The following is a 22,503-nucleotide window of genomic DNA, read 5'->3' as shown; positions in this document are numbered from 1 at the left end:
ATAATGAAAAATATGTTATTTTAGAAGATGCTAAATTGAGTTCCCTTGAGACAGATCTTATTGCAAAGCAAGCTGTGGCGAGTTTCTTACTTAACGAATCGATATGAAGGGACCATTTGAGGTTGCTGTCTAAAAAAATACCAAGAAATTTTACAGAATCAACGGTACTGATCTGACTGTTATTAAGAGGCAAAGGTTGAAGAGCTCCTTTACAGGATAATGCTACTGTTTTATCTACATTAAAAGAGAGTAAATTAGAGTCAGACCAGGTCTTTATCGTCAGTAGATCCGAAGTTATAGTTTCATGAAGAGATGCTATAGTTGAGTTGCTCCAAGTGATACTGGTATCATCAGCAAAAAGAAAAATTTTCCCATCGATTTTTAAATTAGTGATGTCATTTATAAAGATAAGGAACAGAAGAGGACCCAATACTGAACCTTGCGGTACTCCACATACAATGTTTTTGAGACTAGAGTCAGTATTGCTCTAACTAATAGTTGTTTCCTATTATTCAAGTAGGATTGGAACCAATTCAAAGAAATACCTCTAATTCCATAGAAATTTAGTTTTTTAATCAAGATGTCGTGATTTACACAATCAAAAGCTTTGGCATAGTCACAGAAAACAGTGGCAGTATAAAAATTATTGTTTAGTGCTTGATAAACCTCATGTAGTACAGAAAACATGGCATCAGTGGTACATTTATTAGTTAAAAAGCCGAATTGATTTTGAGATAAAATGTTGTTATCAACGATAAAAGACATAAGTCGAGTTTTAATGAGTCTCTCAATAATTTTGGAGAGTACCGGTAGTAAGGCAATAGGTCTATAGTTGCAGGCATTAGATTTTTCGCCACCCTTATGAAGAGGAATAATAATGGCTGTCTTTAGGCACTCTGGAAATTGACCTTTTTCGAAGGAATCATTAATTAGTGAGACGAGGATTTCCAACACATTTTCTGTGAGATTTGAGAAAATTTTTATAGATAGTCCATCAGTACTACAGGATGATTTGCTTTTGATACTATTGATTGTTTGGGTCAGTTCAGAGTTATCGACTGGTTTTAAAAAGAATGAATTCGAGACCTTTCTTGAATTAGGGAGATAGGAAATGGGATCTTTTTGCGGCAAAATAGTTGATGTTATATTTTTACTGACATTAACGAAGTAATCGTTTAGACTCTCAGGATTTGGAAGGGAAAATGATTGAGCTGTGTGAGTTTTATTTCGAAGATCGTTTATTATAGACCAGGTTTCTTTTGCAACACTTTTAGAGCTTCCCAGACGATTTTGATAATAGGCTTTTTTAGCTGATTTGACAAGTTTTAGATATGTTGTCCTGTACTTCGTGATATATTCAGTGACAGAAACATTGGTAGTAAATTTCTTGATGTATAGAAGTGAACGCATATTCTTGGCTGATATGCGGATACCTTTCGTAACCCAAGGTTTTCGATGTTTTGGCTTAATAGGAATTAAAGGATAAGCTTTATTGAAGATGCGGATAAGCTTATCTAGAAAAACACTGAAATTATAGTCCACGTCCATAAAAGGAAACTGCCACTCAGAAGTTAAGCATAAATTTTGGAATTTACGAAAATTCTGGGCGGAAAAAATCCTACCTAAACGTCTGGGTTCTGAGGAGGGTTTGCTGAAGATGTTAAACTTCGTATACACTGCTTCATGATCAGATAGTCCCGCATTAATAACTGTAGAGCAGACATCAAGGGGTGAGAAATCTGAGACAATATAATCGATTATGGTAGATGTAGTTTTTGTAATCCTTGTAGGAGAATTAACGTGCATTGAGAGACCATACGATTCAAATATGTTGACCAGGGATACTTGGGTAGCACAAGCAGCAGCATAATTAATGTTAAAGTCACCGCATAGAATTTTTCTGCTTTTATGAGGCAGGTCATCTAACAAATTTAGCAGGTTCTGAAAAAATAGTTCCACGGCAGAGTCAGGTGATCTATAAATGCAAATAATGTAAAGATTAAGATTTTTATTATAAACTAAGGAAAACTCAAAGACGGATTCACTTAACAAAAAGTCGTATTTTGTTACCGGAGAAAAATCATTATTTCTAGAGAGAATTAGGGTGCCTCCATGAGCCGAACTTGGGCGATCATACCTGGCAATTGTGGTATATTTTTCTACAAAAAAAGGCTCGTTGACTTCAAGCCAGTGCTCTGTAACCGCAACTATCGGGGGAAATCCTAATTCCTCCAGAAACAAAAATAATTCATCAGTTTTATTTCTTATAGAACGAATATTAATCAGAACCATGCCAAAGTTGTCATCACTAAAATAATTTGAGGTTTCTAGTCCCTCAGAACACGTCGTGATGTTTAAAAATTTCGCTTTGGAGAGCCAGTGGAATAATAGCTTCGGTGGCATTCCCTTGACTTTTGTAGGTGTATAATTCTTTCCGAACTGAGGTAGGACCTATAAGCGGCAAGATCAGCTTCCACTTCAGCTGGACCAATTCCGTAGGCATGGTTAAATTCTAGAAGAACTTTTCGTAGTTCTTCGGTCGTAGTAGGTAGTCCTTCGGAAGCCAAAAAGAGTTTCACGCTGGTGTTGGTGTATCCATCATAAAATACAGAAGAAGGCTGGTCGTGAAGAAAAGCAAGATGTAGTTTAATTGCTTTTAAGATATCCGGTTCCCTTAATCTTGCAAGAAGGTATCGACTGTTCGAGTTATTAGTTAGTCTAACTCTTGGTGGTGTTAAAGGATCCAAATTTATGGATGGTTCCAAAGTATCTTTCTTAATAAAATTGATATGGGAACGGAAAAGCTCTTTGGATTTGCAAACTGTGATGGCCTGCTTGTCTGTAAATATATTTGTGTTTTCAACTTCATTTTTGTTGTTGCTTGGAATGGTAATTGGATTTTCCAAGCTAACCGGGCTTCTATTGTACTTCGGATTCATATTTTGTTCAGATGAAGTCTTTGGTTCAGAGTATGATGATTCTGTGGACCATTTAATGTTGACACCAGGTGGCCAAATTTCCTTATTAAATAATAAGTCGATGGACGTTTTTGATTTTATGCCTATTTTGAATGAGGAACCAGTTGCTGTGTTGGCGTCTTGAAGTAGGGCGTAACATCGAATATATTCCTTAATATCTAGCTTCTCTTTAATGTAGTGAACTACTTGAATAGGGGTGTAAATTGGGGTTAAGTTGCTAATAACGACAAAGTGACATCTATCTTCTGCAATTTTTGATTTTTTGACTGGACCTGCTTCGAAATGAGTGTCTTCAGTTTGGGTACCTGTAGTGGCATATACTATGTTTCTCTTCACTACCTCTTTCTTCGTTGGTATAGCAGGTAGTTTGTTTGAAAAGTTACTCATTTGATTTGATACTTCACTTATGTTTGAAGAGAGCCTCTCTAATCCCAATTTGATCTCAGATGAATTTGAATCTTGGACTTGGACTTTAATTGTGTCAGTGGAACAGCCGAAAAAAACTGACGATATATTGAAGATATCTTGTTCCATCTGTCTTATCGATTTTAAAAGATATTCAGGATTTAGCAGGTTATTTAATTTATGGATCTCGTCAATTTTTTTTGTCAGATAGTCTAATTTGCCGTTATTTTTGGTTAATAAATCATATGTCTCGATGAAAATTGGCAAATTATCATTAAGTTTTTTGTCACATGAATTAAGGCGTCAAAATTCTCTTGTGGTATTTGATTTTTTGATAAATCGTTTATTTTTTCATTTAAACATCTGAGGCTAGGAGACTCACATAAAGAACAGAAGAATCTTAAATGACAATTTTTTGGGTCCAGTAGAGTTTTTGCCGTTGTTTTGTTGAGAGTAGAACATTTGAGGCAAAAATACCGTTTGCAATCCCCATGGCAACGTAAAATATATTTTTCGTTTTGGGAAAATTCAGCTAAGCAAATTTCACAATTATTATTGTACGCCATGGTGTCAAGGTTAAATATACAAATATTTACCTACGTCGTTGAAAGTTAGTCGATGTGATGAAAGTAATAAAATGTAAACACTTACAGCTAGTATTCACAACACAACAATCAAAACAAATAACAAAACACAAGAAACAAATCAAAACACACAACCGTTCGCTTCCAATGCTGGCGAACGAATTCATACTATACGGAGTGTATAGTATCAGACAACTCTTTGTAAAATCAGGTTTTATTTTTCGGAAACGAAACGCTACGTGCCCGAACGGATAATATGATTCTTCCTTTATGCAGTTTGCGAAAGTTTTCAGAAAGCATTATAAAGCTATATTTTCGGGATAAAATTCTTAAATATAATTAGAAATGGTAATTACTGCCCTTTCAGCATGGTATTATTGTTAGTATTAAATCTTTGCGACTACTCTCTCTAGATTTAAAAAAAGATTTCAACATCAATTATATAACAACATATCATTTAAATCAGGATTGCTTAGAAGGACTATTCTCAGTAATACGTGCGATTGTAGGTTTACATTATCATCCGTCTCCTTTGCAATTTAAATACCGTCTTCGTAATTTTATTATGGGTCGGAACGATGAAGTTATTTCACTCTAAGCTAATGTAAGTAACCTACCAGAAACAACAAACATGTCGCTTCAAAACATGAAAGCAGGAAGTTCTTTGAATCTTGATTGTTACAACAATGACGTAGTAGATTCAGTGATGATAACTGAACCACTCTTTAGTCAATTAAATCTTCCAATAACTTCAGAAAATGAAAACCATCAAACAGATTTTGAAATGGAAGAGTTGTATCATGATGGGCAGTTTGGGCAGTTCTACATATATGTAGTAACACTTCTTCCTCGTGGGTAAATCATCTCTTAGAAGGGGGTTTGGTGAAGCCTTCAGAAATATTACTTACGAACTGTCGTGAACTAGAAAATAGTTTTTGCCAATTCAATGGGGACACTATTAAAGTTGGCATCAAAAATTATCAAAAATCTTTATTGGAAAGATCAGTTCATGTTTAAATATCTGGTGATGTGAAAAAACTATTTTTTATATGTCGGATGTATTTTCGAATGCGAGTTTTCAACCAAAAGTTGAAAGAAAAGTCTAAAATACAAAAAAAAATTGCAAAAATCGTGAAGTAAAATGAATCAAATGTAATATTGTTTTTTTTTTGTTTTTGTTTTGTTTTTTTGTTGTTTTTTGTTGTTTTTTTTTTGTTTTTTTTTGTTTTGTTTATTTTTTGGGGCCGAGGGATGTGCCCTTTTTCTAGTCGGCGTAAAGCTGAGCGGGAAAAGAACTAATCTGAGGGGATGAACCCTGGAGAGTCTTAGGACTTTGCACCTCCTTAAACCATCCCAAGACCGCTGGGTACTCCCAACATTGATTGGGGGTGTGTAATCTTTGATTGCACCCTTCTCGTGGTGGCCCTGTTTAAACTAAACTTAGTGGATCTAGACTACATAGATAATCGATAAACAATCCCTGCGGTAATAGGCAGATAGATAAGGTTATACCTGGAGAATAGGATAGTAATATCAACTCTAGTTAAAGCAACTATCAAAGCAAGAGTAGGTGGAGGCTGTCTACAAGAAGGAGTTCTGTCACCTCTACTTTGAGCAACCTTGGTAGATGATCTTAAAAATCTCTCTACAGAAGACTTTTTTGTCTAGGATATACTCACGATATATATACGATATTTATACTGATCATAGGCTGAAATGGAATACTCACATCCTGAAAACCACACAGAAAGCTACTATGTCCTTGGGCAAATGTAGAAGAATGTGCGTTGAGAATTGGGGCTTATTGGATCTTTTAAAAAGGGCCAGACTAAAGAATGTAATCTAGAATTAGAGGACCACAGTAGATCTGAAAAGGTAGCAGTGGAATAGGCTAAACGGCCACCTCTTTAAATCCATCTAAATCTATCTACTTAATTTTGTTTTTGTAATTTTAATACTTTTTTGAAACTTTAGACCATCTTTTATTTGACGCTGTTTATTTAAAGATTTCTGCATGTCAAGAAACCTCTTAAATTTTTGCAGTGAAAAAACTATTACGTTTTTTAGTACAGTACCTACATAATAATATATTGTATTATTTTACTGGTATGATTATAATAATTCATCAAAGTATAAATTAAACAGTGTAACAGAACAGACGAACAGCAATTTCAGTTATTTAATAACACGAGAATGTATAAAACCGTATAAAACTCTATGCTTTCCCATAAGTCTCCGTACAAGTTTGTCGGGCGCTGACGTCATGCGCGCATCGGTTAAAAGTTGTTCTCGAAGTGGCTTTATCTCTGGTTGTCGTAGTATCATGGATGGAAGAAGGTATGTAGGAAGGCCTAGAAAAAGTTGAAAAATGTAGTCAAAGAAGATCTAGATAAAATAGGAGTGAGACGATAGAAATTAGTGGCACAGGACCGACAAACATGGAAGGCAATAATAGTAAACGCGGCAACGACTCCCGAAGAGTTGTAACGCCATTAATGATGATGAATAAAAATAGACATACGCACAATTAATTTATAGTTATTTATGTACCAAGTCAGTAAAGTTACTCTTTATCGAACGAGTCTGATAATATGAGCAGAGCGAGCATTAGAAAGCGAGGCGAATAACAGACGAGTTCGTTAAAGAGTCTTTACTGACGTGGTGCATACAAAATTTTATCGCCAATCATAAAAAACATTAACATTTACTTAACACTTACTTAATTACATCCTAATGAAAAAAAGTGTGTTACTGGTTTTAACACTTACTTGCAATTTACAATTTAAGAAGTATTTAAATTGTACACGTCATAATAATTTCATGACAGTGATGACAGATGACAGAACTTGCAAGATGGCCGCTTTCGATTTTTAATCGATAGTTATCAATATTGAATAATTACTAAATCGGTAAAGTTTTAATTTATTTTATATGAATATAATTACAAAATACTACAGAATTTCACTTGTTGACATAAATTTAATTGATAATATGGCAAATTGCGTACAATATTTTTAATAATTAAAGTAAATAAAGTGTAAGTCCACTCAAATACTCGCCATTCGATTACTGCCATCGACCATTTAGATTCAATCTCGGTTAATTTGATTAATCGCGGAAGGTAAAGTAAAATTCTTCTTTCAGTACAATAAAGTGTTTACTGCCGCAAATGAGGGCAAATGAGTACAATAATGAATGACTTTAGTGACGGTTGGCGATAAAATAAATTAATAAAAAAAATTAGGGCACTCGTGGGAGTGCCGACAGAAGTGAAAACTTCTTACGAAGCAAGCCCCTTCGGGTACACACTCTATCCCTCCTCCAACCATTATAACTTCGGTCGAACTTATAAGCAGTTCAACCTATAGTATATAAATTACTAATATCTGCCGTGTCGATAATGATCGCGAGTTCAAAGCTTTTTCCCCATCCAAAGAGAAGTGATATACCTACATTATATACCCATACTATTTATATACAGTTACACATAATACATAAACGTACAGAATTTATTTCGGCGAAGGGATGACGGTCACGAATTTAATGCTTTTTCCCCATCCAGAAAGTGCACAGAATCGCTACATGAAGTTTTCACTTCAAAAATACTTTAAACACTAATCACTTATAATGATTGGAGTAGGGGCCGTGTGGCTCCTTATGTGCTTGCTTCGCAAGCTCCTTCGGGTACACACTATATTCCTCATACAACCATTATAACTTCGTTCGAACTTATACATACGCAATTTAACCTATAGTATAATAAATTACTAATATCTCTCCGTAGCGATGACGGTTGCGAATTCAATGCTTTTTCTCACTCCAAAAAGAAGTTCTGTAGCTATATTATACACGCGTTGCGGGCATCCTATGCTATTTATATATACATACACCTTATATATGTAGGTACCACCAACGCGAAAATTTCAAACCAATAAGCCTGTTGCCACATCCGTACACAATGCTTACCAAAATAATTACTAACAGGCTATCAAATAAATTCGATAGTTACCAGCCTGTTGACATAGTACCATAGAACACCTACAGACAATAACGAGACATCGAAAAGTGCAACGAATACAATGAACCTCTTCATTTGGCATTTGTGGATTACAATAAGGCACTCGATTCCATAGAACTCTGGACAGTATTAGAAGGAATGAATAACGCAAGGATTGATTCTAGATATAGAATACTCCTCAAATACATATACGACAATGCAACTATGTAAATAAATGTATCAGAACCCAGAAGGTCTAACAACAAGCAAAATAAGAACGGAGAGAGAAGTTAGACAGAGAACAAAAACAAATAAAACAAAAGTGATGACAAATCAATATATCACAACCGACTCAGATGGAAGTGATATCGAAAGTGTCGAAAAGTATATATACCTAGGTCACACGATCAAACTAGGCAAACAGAATCAAACGGCAGAAAAAACTAGAAGAATCCTAATGACTTGGGCAGCAGTAGCAAGACTCAGTGATGTGTTGAAGAACAAAAAGGTACCAAAAAATCTAAAGAAAAGAGTATTCAACAGTTGTATTCTACCAATTATGACGTATAGAATGGAGACGATGACACTTACAGAGGTATCAGCCAATAGATTGAAAACAACACAGAGGGCGATCAAACGAGCTATGTTCGGGGTATCTCTGAGGGAACATAATATACAAAATGAGGACGTGCGGAACAGGACGAAAGTGGAATATGTAATTGCAAGAATCGAAATGCAAATGAAACGGACCTGGCTAGGACACGTGGCCCGACAAAACATCGAAACGTGAACGAGAAACATTGTACATTGGAGACTACGCGAGCACAGTCGTAGTAGAGAAAGACCACAAAAACGATGGCTAGACGACATCAAAGCAAAAATGGGGAGAAACTGGCACCAAATAGCACAAAACAAAAAAGAATGGAGAACTCATGGGAAGGCCTTTGTCCAGGAGTGGATGCAAACAGGCTGAAGAAGAAGATAATATATATACATACAAAATTTATTTCGACTAAACAATGACAATCGCGAAATCAATTATTCTTTATCCCCATCCAAGAATAGGTGTTATACCAATATTATATACGCGTTGCGTGCCTTCTACACCATTTATAGCGATAACGGTCGCAATGACGGTCGCAAATTCAATGCTTTTTTCCCATCTAAAAAGTGCACAACGTCCGTAAAGAAGTTTTTACTTCAATAATATTACTATTATTATACGTACATTATAATAATATACGTACAAAATTTATTTCGTCGAAGCGATGACGGTCGCGATGACAGTCGCGAAATCAATCCTTTCTCCCCATCCTAAAATAGATTTTACATTTATTTTAAATTTAAATACTTCTATACAATTTATATATAGATACACATAATAAATAAATATATGTACAAAATTTATTTCTCCAAAGAGATGACGGTCGCGATGACGGTCGCCAAAAAAAATTCTTTTTCCCCATCCAAAAATAGGTTTTACATTTATTTTAAATTTAAATACTTCTATACAATTCATATATACATACACATAATGTATATACGTACAAAATTTATTTAGCCGAAGAGATGACGGTCGCGATGACGGTCGCGAAATAAATCCTTTCTCCCCATCTTAAAATATGTTTTATATTTATTTTAAATTTAAATACCTCTACACAATTTATATATACATACACATAATATATAGCATAAGCGATGACGGTCGCAATGACGGTCGCGATGACGGTCGCGATGACGGTCGCGATGACGGTCGCGAATTCAATGCTTTTCCCCTATCTAAAAAGTGCACAACGTCCCTAAAGAAGTTTTCACTTCAAAAAAATGATTAAATAAATAAATTAATTAAATAAAATTAAATAAATAGCACCTGTTTTAAAATATAACTCTGCTATAAATAAAATAACTTTGAATAATGTTATGGTACATCGAGACAGAGCCCACTTGTTAGCCCTAACTTTGAATAATATAACATTATAAACAAAGATATTTTCTTATCATATTGGAAGAATCAATACAAACGGCCCATAATTCCAAGCAGGCCTTGAATGATCAAGGGTAAGAATAAGGTCCAAGTTTCAACTTCATAAGGTTTACAAAATTGTTAAGTGAAATATCAAAAGCTGAATTGCAGGAGGCAAACTATGAAAGTAGTAAATAATATTGTATTATCATACCCATGAACGCATTTTCTGATTTTGTTGCTTTAAAATCGCTACCATCTTCTTCCAGTTGTGAAATGAGTACCGCAGAATACGCCATTGCTGTTCCATTTCCAATGTGAAATGCAGCTGCTGCAAGTGATGCTAGAATCTGGAATATAGGAAAATTAAGAAAAATAGAAAATAAAAATAGAAGTTAACAGAAAGAACATATTCAACATTTATTTTTCTAAGATAAATACAAAAATATTGATAAAAATGAATACGCATTTTCATTTCATTGCAAAACGAAACTAAAACCGTCATATATTTCACTTCTTTCAGAGAGCGCTACAAGCACTCTGGTTTCAAAACTTCTTAGTTTATTATCAGAGAACGGATATGTAGCTATCCCTGAACAAACTAAAATAATTCACACCTACTAGCCTCGAATTACAACTAACGAAATGGCATGGGTGTCTCAGCGACATCTGCTAGAAACAAGTCAAAATATAAAAGAATATTAAATTAAAAACCTTATTGGGACCATTTTTCTGGTTACACCTCCGTGGCTTCTAAAATTGCAATCCAAACGGATGCTGAAGCAAAAAGAAGATGAGGGAATTCTACAATTTTCAAATCAATTAAGGGAATTCTATAAAATATTGATTCAAATGACGCACTTCAATCTGCGGTGAGAAAATCACATATGCTACAGAATATAAATATTAAGATTTTTGCTTTTTTAGTACAAATCTTTGCCATATAGGCGCCTTTGTCTTCAATTTTTTTGGCAATAAATCCGAGCTTGGGTACCTAATATAATTGTACTACTCTAATTATTAATCTGGCACTTTTCAATAAAATCTGATTACTCACTTGGGGTAAGAGGCATCTTAAACTTGAGTTTTCTTTTACATTAAGAGATTTACTGTTGGCAACTAAATTTTCCTCTTGTTCCTCTTCTTGATCTTCTTCTCGTTGATACCTAAAGATAAGTATTAAAACTAGATAATAATATTAGAGGATCACTAAAGGGCATATCGATCGGTATTACGCAGATTAAACCTGTATGATCGGTATTACGCAGATTTAACCTGTATTTCAAGAGAGTGCATAAAAGTTGAGATAATAATACGTTAGCCGTTTTGCACAAATAGTCAAATTTTATTACTCAGAGGTGCTCAGAGGGACTCCATCATTAAAAAAGTATTCATATGCGTTTGGCTAACAGTTTTGGAGTCAGATAGGATGAAGTTTTGAAAGAATTTCAGGATAAAACATATACAGTCGGAAAAATGAAAGAATACCCATGAACGATCATATCAATCACTTATTTTGTATTTCCTTCAGAGTTGAGACTTCTGAGCTTCACTGATGAGGCATAAGGATGCTGATATAGCTATATGGAGATGGTGGTCCAACTCTGAATCAAATATAAACAAAACCTGCCTTGATCTTTTGTATCTTTTTCATTTTTACTCAGTTTGAGTATTTAGAAACTGTCTTTCGGTCCTTTTCCTTGACGAAGGGAAGGTAAATGCGTGGCCTAAGCGTCCTATATTTGCTTTCTCCTACTTTCGTCGTCTCTTGTGATTATATATTGTAAAATCCGGAGATACGGGATGCAGCCAGAAAGCAGTTTATTAGCGAAAATTCTTAGATTTAAAATATTGTTTATTATATGTTTATTTCAATTATTCTAATTGTTTAAAAGGTAGTAAACTTTGTATCTGGGGCTTTTCGTTCTTTTCCTCGTAATACGAGAGATGTCGCTAAATTGCGTCTCAGAGGTGGGTTCATTGCATTGCGATGGTTTGCCTTAAATTGGAAGAATTGTTGGTATTTCCTTCATAGTTGAGACTTCTGAGCTTCACTGATGAGGCGTAAGGATGCTGAAATAGCTATATGGAGATGGTGGTCCAACTCTGAATCAAATATAAACAAAACCTGCCTTGATCTTTTTTATCACTTATTTTGTATTTGCTGTTTTTTACTATAACAAACGTTGTTATTTATTGAAAAAGACAGCAAATACAAAATAAGTGATTGATGTGATCATTCATTAGAGTTCTTCATCGATTGCCATTTGTTTCGAGCTTCTGTCATGTGTCACATAATATTAATTTATCTACGTCATACGTCTTTGGTTTGTATCATTGGTATATACCAATAACGTATGACGTAGATATATTAATATTAAGTGACACATGACAGAAGCTCTAAACAAATGACTGTGAATGAAAACGACTGTATATAAAATTAGTAGTCATAGGTTTTCAGTTATAATTATAAAGAATAATTAAATATTTTTTAAAATTTTGAATAAAAAAAATAAATTTATATAGGTATAAATGAAGTATATTCAATTGCTGAAGTATTTTTGCCCACTTTTTTATAAAAACATTTTAATTTTATTGGTATTTTTACCGTAGTAAGCTGCACTTCGATGGGGACTGAGTACCTAGTGTTTCCTGATCAATAAGGATATTACAGCAAAAATTGCGAAACTCTACACAAAGTGCCATCATTACAACATGTCAAATCTGCGCAAACTGATATAAATTTAATAATAATTACCTTAAGCTGATGACGCTGGCTCTAAAACAAACAAAAATGGTTAAAAATATTAAGTATCTTCCAAAGCTATATAATATGTAATAAACAAATGGTGTTAATTACAAGCAAATTTAAATCTCTTAAACATAACAAGCGTCAATTAGCGACTTTATATAATTGGAGGGGCCAAATCGGGAGAATAAGTTGGATGAGATAACAATTCGAAATCCAGCTCATGACTTTTTGCTTTGTCTTTGAGAAAAAATATTTTTCTTATACATAAGGGACACTTCTCACTGAATTTCTTTTTGAATTTGTCAAAAAATGCACAAAAATATTTGCTTTTGATGGTTGTACCTTTTTCAAGATATTCAATTAAAATTATGCCTTTGCAATTATTATAAATATAGTAGCCATAACCTTTTCAACCCATAGAGCCACTATTGACCACTTTGGAGCACTTTTGCTGACTTTAGTACACTGCAGTACGTTTATTTCTTCCCTGATGTGTAGTAGCGGATCCAGATATCGTCAAAAGTGAGCAATTGAATCGCTTATTGTATAAAGGGAATAAGTCCACTTCCGTACGAAATTAAAGTGAGATATACATTTTGTTAAACCAACTTTTGATTGTATAAAGGAAACAAGTCCCAGCCTTTAAAAATGACTTTTTGCCGTTCATAGTTTTCTTAGCCCAGTTTGCTGTATTACAGGTTACTCTACTAGTCTCCTTCTACATTTCTTCTCTATGACAAAATTTGATAGTACATCAAGTTTCTAAATTAAACAGTTTTTTTCGTTTTTCTCAAAACTAAGTATTGTGGACTTATACCTTTTATACAATAAGCGCTTCAATTGACACCAAAAGTCGAAATTTCGGTTTTGAGTATTGGCATTAAAGAGGAGACATTAGCAAATATGCATAAAAACGCTGAACTTAGCCTCTGACAACACTAAATTTGAAGATTAGGCTCTTGCAATGGAAATTCAAATTAATTATTTATTTAACAGCTTTATAGAAACTGGATTCATTTGCGCCAAAATACAAGAATTACATTCAACAGCTGCACTTTTCGCCTTTAAAACGTATTTTGTATTTATTCATAGGATAGTCATCTCACAATATATCGAATTTTTACCGTGAAATTGATACAACAGAATCACTTGGAGAGAGAAAAGTAACGAATACTCACATATTAAAGAAGAAAACCCCGTGGTTTAAAGAGGAAGTTAAAATGTGAAGAAAAGAAGAAAGCCTTTTTACAATACAGAACAAAACCAACACAACAGGCATACAACCACTACAAACGAATCAGAAATGAAACGAATACAGTATTTCTCATGATCATCTTTCAGTGCGTCACAGTTTTTCGATTTCTTTCTAACGCATTAAATTGTATGTGACAGAAAAAAGGCACGTCGGTGATTACATTTCGTCGGTGACATTTTTATAACATTTATTTTAGTTATTCTAGTTGTCGATAGATGGCGCCATAATAAAAAAATAAGTTTTTGCACTTACATATTACATATCTATATAATCTGTATAATTTATAAGACTATACAAATCAAAGAAAATACCATTTTATAAATGCAAGAAACACATTTGATTTGTTTTTATTCCAAATTGAAAATAAAATGTGACAACTGTCAGATTTAACTAAAATGTCATGTTAGAATAAATGTCATAAATGTGTATTATCACGGACTTACCCTTTTTCCTATCATTTGTTACGCACTGAAAAATGATCATGAAAAGGACAATAGGTACTTTAGTGAGGCAAACAAAAAGGGAGCACTGGCAGAGTTTCTCAAAACAGATGGAAGACAACTTCTACGGAACACAAAAAGAAGTATGGAGAATAATCAGAGGGCAAAGAAAGGAGATGAACGAATTAATAAAAGCGAAACACATTCAGAAGGAAACATGGACAGACTACCTCCGATCTCTATTTGCTAAAGGCGACGATATTGAATCACCAACACCTGAAGTTACGACCAACGAAGAAATAAACTTCGAGGAGGGGGAGGTAAAGGAAGCATTAAGAAAATTAAAAAATTGAATATCTCCAGAAGAGGACAGAATATCGAACGAACTCCTAAAGTACGGAGGACAAGATCTAACTAAACAACTATTAACCCGGGAGTAGTCGCGCTCACTTCTGTAACGTCGATAGTCGCGTGTGAGATTCTATCTCAAAACACGAATTTAAAACAAATTTTTATTTTGTACTATTTTTATCTACTTTTTATATTGAAAATATATATTTCTAACAATTTTATTAAAAAAACCTGTGTTAATGGCCACCTGTCAACATCGGCCACCTGTCCTAACGGCCAGTTTAAAAATTTCCCAAACCAATTATATGTAGACTACAAAAACTGGCAATACCAACCACCTTTCTATATCGGCCAATAGTTCTTTCATTTTTGGTGGCCGTTACTGACAAATTTTACTGTAAAGTAAAACCTGTGTTTTCGGCCACGTGCCAACATCGGCCACCTGTCCTATCGGCCAGTTTAAAAATTTCCCAAACCAATTATACAGGGTGTCTGCGTAACTTTGCACCATATGGGAAACTTTCTTAATATCAATTTTACGAAAAAAAGTCATTCTTTATAAAGTGCTCTGCATAGTCTAAAACCTAAGATGCAATCATCAGATATCAAATTTTGTCAACAGTATACGAGGTATGTCAAAAAATATTAATTTCGCTCAATAGAGAATATAGAAAGAATTCTTTCTAAATTCATATTATTTGATACACCTCGTATAAAATTAACATACTTGGATAACTGATTGTTGCATCTTGAGGTTTAGACAATGCACAGATTTTTATGAAGAATACCTTTTTTTCCTAAAATTATTAATAAAAGAATTATTACAGGTCTAATAAATAAAAATAATGTTCGGAATCAGTAATTTAGGAAAATCTCAGAAATTTTTTTTTTCGTAGATGGCTGTTATTGCATATTTGAATATGGTTTTTAATTACAAATAACTTTTCATAATAAATTTTTCTGATATTTTGAAATATAAAGGTAGTTTGCTCTTGAGCGAAATTCATATTTTTTGACATACCTCGTATACTGTTGACAAAATTTAATATCTGATGATTGCACCTTAGATTTTAGACTATACAGAGCACTTTATAAAGAATGACTTTTTTTCGTAAAATTGATATTAAAAAAGTTTCCCATATGGTGCAAAGTTACGCAGACTATGTAGACTACAAAAACTGGCAATAGCGGCCACCTTTCTATATCGGCCAATAGTTCTTTCATTTTTAGTGGCCGTTACTGACAGGTTTTACTGTATTACGAAAAAGGATGAAATGTGAGATTCTATGTAACGGCGCGACTACTCGCGGATTAAAGCTAATTGGCTTTCCCCAAAGCCATAAATTCCACAAAAAGAAGAAGAAAAAAAAATTCCTACGCATTACTACACCCTTCCTCGAGGCACTTACGAAATTTTTTTAAAATTGCAAAATTTTTCATCAAGTGATCGCGAAAAAGGATAAAAATTGAGATTCTATCTCACCGCGCGACTACTCGCGGGTTAAAACTAATACAAAAAATAATATAACAAAACAGAATACCACAAGAATGGAGATCAAGCATCCTAATACCTCTCTTCAAAAAAGGAAACAAATCAGATCTGGAGAATTACAGAGGGATTAACTTATTAAACACAACATTAGAATTAACAACAAAAGTGATAACAAACAAATCGAATGAAATTATAACATTAGCGGAAGAACAACAAGGTTTTAGGTAGGGAAGGTCATGCACTGACGCTATATTTATAGTTCAAGATAGATTTATAGTTCTCAAGTTCAAGAGAAATCGTTGGAATACAACAAACCGGCATATTTATGTTTCGTGGACCATAAGAAAGCAATTGACAGGGTCACATTAAAGGACGTTACCCACTTATTATACTCGAGTGAGGTACCTCTGGGAATAATTAAAACGATAGAAAACATCTACCAGAAAAACACAATAAAAGTAAAAGTGTAAGATGAACTAACTGACCCAATTAAAGCCGGCAATGGGATAAGACAGGGGGGTTCCTTGAGTCCTTTATTGTTCAACCTGATCATGGATGAAATAATAAAAAAATTAAGAACTAAAAAAGGATACCAAATGGGAGAAAACAACTTAAAATAATCTGCTATGCGGACGATGCAATACTAATCTCTCAAAGTGAAGATGATTTACAACGTATGCTGCACCAAATCAACATAATCGCCAGAAAATTTAACAAGTTAATTTCCTCAAAGAAGACAAAATGCATGGTTATAACAGCAGATCAAATAAGATGTTAATTGGAGCTAGAAGGTCAGATAATAGAACAAGTGATGGAGTTTAAATACCTAGGCATCACACTATCTAGCTACGGAAGGCTCGAAACAGAAATGGAAGATCAAGTGAATAGAGCAAACAGAGCCGCAGGTTGCCTGAATGGCACAATATGGAGAAATAAAAATATTAGAAAAGAAATGAAAGGCAGAATTTACAAAACAGTCATCAGACCAATAATGACATACGCGGCAGAAACACGACCCGACACAGAGAGGACTAAAAGATTGCTCGAAACAGCGGAGATGAAAACCCTTCGAAAAATCGATGGTTAGACTCTATGGGACAGAGCTAGAAGTACAGATATACGACGAAGATTCAAGGTGGATAACATTAATAACTGGGTAAGAAACAGAAGAATAGAATGGAATGACCACATAAGTCGAATGACAACAAATAGGGGAGTCAGGACAGCGAGAGACGGTTCCCCAATGGGAAGACGATCAGTCGGAAGACCACGAAAACGATGGAACGACTACTTACCAGAGGCACATTGTAAAAACAGAGTCATGTCTATACAAAAGTAAGAAGAAGAAAAAGAAATTGATACAAATTTTAGTTAAAATATTGATTTCGCGCACGTATGTGACATTCAAAATCGCCGATCGCTTCAAGCATTGTTTCTACAGCGTACAAATCTTGTCAAATCGACAGTTTGTGTTTTTCGTCCTATACGAGAAGGGTTTTTAGGAGAAAAACCGGGGAGAGAAGAGGCAAACTTTTTAATTTTTTTAAGGTCCTAAAATGGACACTCTCGGCAAAATTTATCTTGTTCGTCGAGTTTTTCGACATCAAATGTCTAACGACTGGACTATTTACTTATATTGTCAATAAAACAGATAATTGTAAAGTGTTTTCTCAGACTTAGTACTTAACACATTTTTTAGATTAGAAGAAAATTCCCACGTATTTATTTTCTTAAACTCCTTTATCATATTTGTCGAATCAGTGAAGTAAATGTTGGTTTTAGCCATAACAAGTTTGTTTAATTTTATTTAATTTGTATTACATACAATGTTATTTAAGGATTCTCTTTATTATCAATTATAATATACTTGTATTAGCTACAATATTTACAGTTGTGAAAAATAGATTGTATCATAAAGCGAACACCTGTCCACAAAAGTTTTACTATAACAATTTAAAAATTCCGAAAGACGAAGTAGAACTTATTAATAAGCCCATATACATTGAACAGTAAATTAGAATAGGCAACGACAACCAAGGTGAGGCATCAAGGAAAATAGTACAAGGATGGGCAGCACATGGAGTCAGAAAAAAGTTAATTGGAGAGAAATAATCAAGCGAATAGATATCTTTACGAAAGAGAAAAGCTAAAAGAGAACCTTATCAAAAATATAACAAAAAGTAATACGTCTTTAAAATGCAGCATGTTGGTCTACGTCTGCAGAGAAATGTGTGTGATCAGTACATTTTAGAAATACTGACCTCTCGACTAGAAACACCTACCCTAACAAAAGTTCATCCAGGACATTCAGGGCCAGGTTTCCCATAAGGCCCACTAGGCCCGGGCCTAGAGCGCAAGATTTTGAGGGGCGCAAAATTTCAGATGTTTTCAATTCAATGGGACAGAAATTTGAGGGCGACTAATGAAAACGCGGGGGAAGGAAGGAATGCCGAGACGCGAGAAAACATAAACAATACGTCAATACCACGATGATTCCTGTACTTACACTGTTACACTTACGCTACCCATCGGTAGGAGTCGCCTTGCGTTGCATGGAATTGAAGCAATCGCGTTTGGTGGGGTATGAAGGTCAAATATATAGGAGTACAGGAGTAGTGATCGCCGCGTTACTTTTGATGTTTGACCGTCGATTCGATATTTGCTTCTCGGTTTTGTATACTTTAGTGAAATGTGTACGAATAGTGATCCTCGTAAGCCTGGAAAACCTACTGGCTATCAAATTAAACTAAAGAGGGCGGCTAAGGAACAAAATGAGACTGATTTAATACGAAAAATTACCAAAATTTCATCCTTTTTTAGTATCGATAAAAGTAAGACCATAACGGAGATATCAACCGATGATTATGATCGTGATGCTATCTTGTTGCCGTTGCCGTCTACTAGTTCTAGTGTTTCCATTTCAGATGGCAATCAAAGTGGAAAAGGTGAGACTGTTAAGAGTGTAGAAAATTCTGAGACTTCCTCTTTTGATTGCACTGGTGGAGTCGTTTTTTCTTCTGATCCATCATTGTGGAAAATAAATGATGAACTGCGTGATCATGTCGCTGTTCACGGTGTTTTACAAAACTGTGACGCGGACTTCAGTACATCAAAAAGACAGTACTCAGATAAAGTGCGTTATACCTCTAAAAGTATGTTAGTGAGAAAAATGCTCAATAGCGAAACTCAAAACAGTTCTTGGTTGGTTTATTCCAAAGTTAAAGGCTGCGTTTACTGCGCTCCCTGTATGTTGTTCGGGAAGTACGCAGATTCAGAAAGCGCTTTTGTAAACGGATTTAATGACTGGAAAAATGCTTTGCACAGCGATTGAAGGACCATGAAAATTCCAGTGGGCATAAAACAAGTTTAGGAAACCTTAAAGTCTGAGGGAATACAAAAGCACGCGCTTATTCAAGTCTAATTCAACAGTTAGAAGAAGAAACCAACTATTGGAAGGCCGTGTTGAGAAGAGTTGTAGAGACGGTGAAATTTCTCGCGGTTTGGCATTTAGGGGTTCAAAGTAGAAAGTAGGGGAAGAATCACAGGGTAATTATCTCGCTTCCCTTGAATACCTTGCAGAATTTGACCCGTATATCAAAGAACATATAAAACGCTTTAGCAATGTCGGATGAGGACACACTTCTTACCTGTCTTTAGTCATCTGTGAGGAATTTATTTTACTTATGGCTGAAAGAGTGAAAAGTATTATACTGGAATTATATTTTGGAATTGTATTAGATTCAACTCCTGATATTTCTCACACAGATGAGCTTACATTTATTCTGAGGTATGTGATTAATGGGGAGCCGGTTGAAAGGTTTCTATGTTTTGTGCCTAACATCGGCCATAAAGCTGAAGAAATAGTCAATGCAACAATAAAAATTTTTGAAAACTGTGGGTTAGATGTATCAAACTGTCGAAGACAATCTATAAATTTCGTTATGAAAATGGTGCACTAGAAATGTGCCCGAACATTGACATAGCACTCCGTATGATTCTCTCCGCTCCTGTCTCAAACTGTTCCGGAGAACGCTCATTTTCGACCTTGCGACGCGTCAGGAATTACCTTCGGTGAACAATGGGAACTGAAAGATTGACAGCGTTATCACTTCTTACTATTGAGCAGTGAGCGGCCGTGGGTAACGGCATAAACGCTGGCCTCATACGCCAGTAGACGTGGGTTCGATCCCTGCCAAAGACAAACCATTTTCATTTCCAATAATGACACGAGCCGTCTCACCGTGCCTCGGAGAGTACGTTAAGCCGTCGGTCCCCCTGGGCTAGTGTACATCGACACTAGTTACTTGAAACAGGGTTAAAGATGTAATTGGCGCTGGAACTATCCGAAAGGATCTCCCCGGCAAAAATGCCATACGATATTATTATTATACTATTGAGCAGCGCATCACCAAAAGAATTGCGTATGGAGACCTCATTGATGATTTTGCCCGTCAAAAAGCTAGGCGTAAAGCAATGTAACCTTGGTGATTGGTGAAATAATGGTGTTTTCTTCTTTTTTTTGGTTCCTTGTTATTATATTAATACTCAAATTATGCCGGAAATGGCCTTAATTTTGTAAGATTGAAAATAAAAGCTTTCGACGATTCCTCTTTAACTTGAGTCATCCCTCCCTTTATTTTTTTTTAATGAGTGTTTCATCACTGAGCAGGGGGCAGCTGCAGGGAAAGGAGTAGATGAGGGAGGCAGGGTGGTAAAAACAGCTGGGCCTAGGGCGCTAGTAGGGGTAAACCCGGGCCTCAGGACATTGAGTCTAAAATAGAAGATAATGGAACAACCCATGCTAAAAACAGTTTTTCGAGACAAAGTTAAAAATGAGGATATGTATAAGAAAAAGAACTAAGCTTACTGACATCATTGATAGTATAACATGACTAAAATGGAGATGGCAGTACGCATAAAAGCACCTTTACATCTAGACTATGCAAGTCTAATGCTATGCAAGTCCGTCTTGCATGGCATATCTCTTGCCTAGCCTGACCTTTTTACATCAGAGCTATTATTTCTGTGCAATTCTTGATACCACTTTCATTATTGCCAACAAAAGAAATATACCAAAACATTAACTTTAGATATTTCACTTGGAAATTTCAGTCCAACATTGAATATATTCAAATAAACCACAAATTATTACATCCACTAAATAATATTTAAACTTACACAATAAGGTTAAGTTTTATTCTAAATTATAAATTTTGTCACATTGGCAACATGAATTTTGATAGGAACTTGCATCAAAATACAACTACAATTTTGCACAAAACAATGGAATTAGCTGCAAAAAGACACATAAATCAAAGAAAAATGTAATGACATTTAATCTTTTGCAAAATTATCAGAAGCACAATAAGATTACTTTTTATAACTCAGAGGTAAGGAACAAATATATTCTTATCAGATTAAGAAAAGCTAACACAACAGATTGATATATCTTAAATAAAAATTAATATTTTTAACGACGTAGAAAAATGAAATATATAAAATAAGATTTCAAACTTACCCTAACTCCATGATGTAACTGTAAATACTACCTGAACACAAAATTTTAAGATTTAAAAGTAATAATTAAGAATCTCAATTATCTTATCTCAAGTGTCAAGAATCTCTCGATTGCACCTATTGAAAATTGTATAAAGGTTTTTTCTATTTTTATTGTTTTTAATACAACACATATTGCTACAAGTTAAACACTGATATGATACTCGTTTGTTCTTATACACACAAAGATGACTACTAAACAAATCCAGTCTATAAAAAATGTTAAACGTGGTAATGTTATAAATTTCAATAAAATAAAAAAAAACACACCAACTATACACCCACTTCATCTAACTTATACCGAGATTATTAATGTTTGAAAAAACTCAGGTCCGGTTACACCAACAACAAAAATAAATCAATGAATTATTCATCGAATAAAATGTATTAGACGTGTATATTTTTATTTTGTTTCAATATAATTGTGATTATTTCATTCGTAGGAGATTCTGACCAATAGAAAGCTACATTAAACTGATAATTTTTGATAATTTCCCGTCGTCAAGTATATTACGTCAGATGCCCTTCGTTGCTATGAAAAAATACATTCAGTGACATTAATTACAATTAATGTTTTAAAAATTATAAAAGTGATGACTTTCAACCGTCACATATTTTATGTGTTTAATTGTACTAATTTGTACTTACATACATAAATTACTAAATTACAATAAAATTTTGGTTTTGAACAGTTTTATTCATGAAATAATCGCAACAAATTGCATTCGAT

General features: G+C 34.4%; 1 protein-coding gene across 1 annotated transcript in view; it reads right to left on the bottom strand.

Annotated features, from left to right (window-relative positions):
• The window catches only part of LOC114327017 (facilitated trehalose transporter Tret1), a 96,291-nt gene extending 74,334 nt beyond the window's left edge, over window positions 1-21,957 (bottom strand). The window contains exons 1-4 of the mRNA XM_028275512.2: window positions 21,736-21,957; window positions 12,686-12,706; window positions 10,985-11,093; window positions 10,142-10,277 (exon numbers count right to left, since the gene is read on the bottom strand). Of these exons, the coding sequence (XP_028131313.1) occupies window positions 10,142-10,277; window positions 10,985-11,093; window positions 12,686-12,706; window positions 21,736-21,746 (277 nt within the window). The 5' untranslated portion in view covers window positions 21,747-21,957. The remainder of the gene's footprint in view (window positions 1-10,141; window positions 10,278-10,984; window positions 11,094-12,685; window positions 12,707-21,735) is intronic.
• Between the last annotated feature and the right edge of the window lie 546 nt (window positions 21,958-22,503).

The sequence above is a fragment of the Diabrotica virgifera genome, chromosome 1 (genome assembly GCF_917563875.1).
Source record: "Diabrotica virgifera virgifera chromosome 1, PGI_DIABVI_V3a".
Lineage (NCBI taxonomy): Eukaryota > Metazoa > Arthropoda > Insecta > Coleoptera > Chrysomelidae > Diabrotica > Diabrotica virgifera.
The sequence above is the reverse complement of the archived record's forward strand: the minus strand, read 5'-3'. Positions and strand labels throughout refer to the sequence as shown.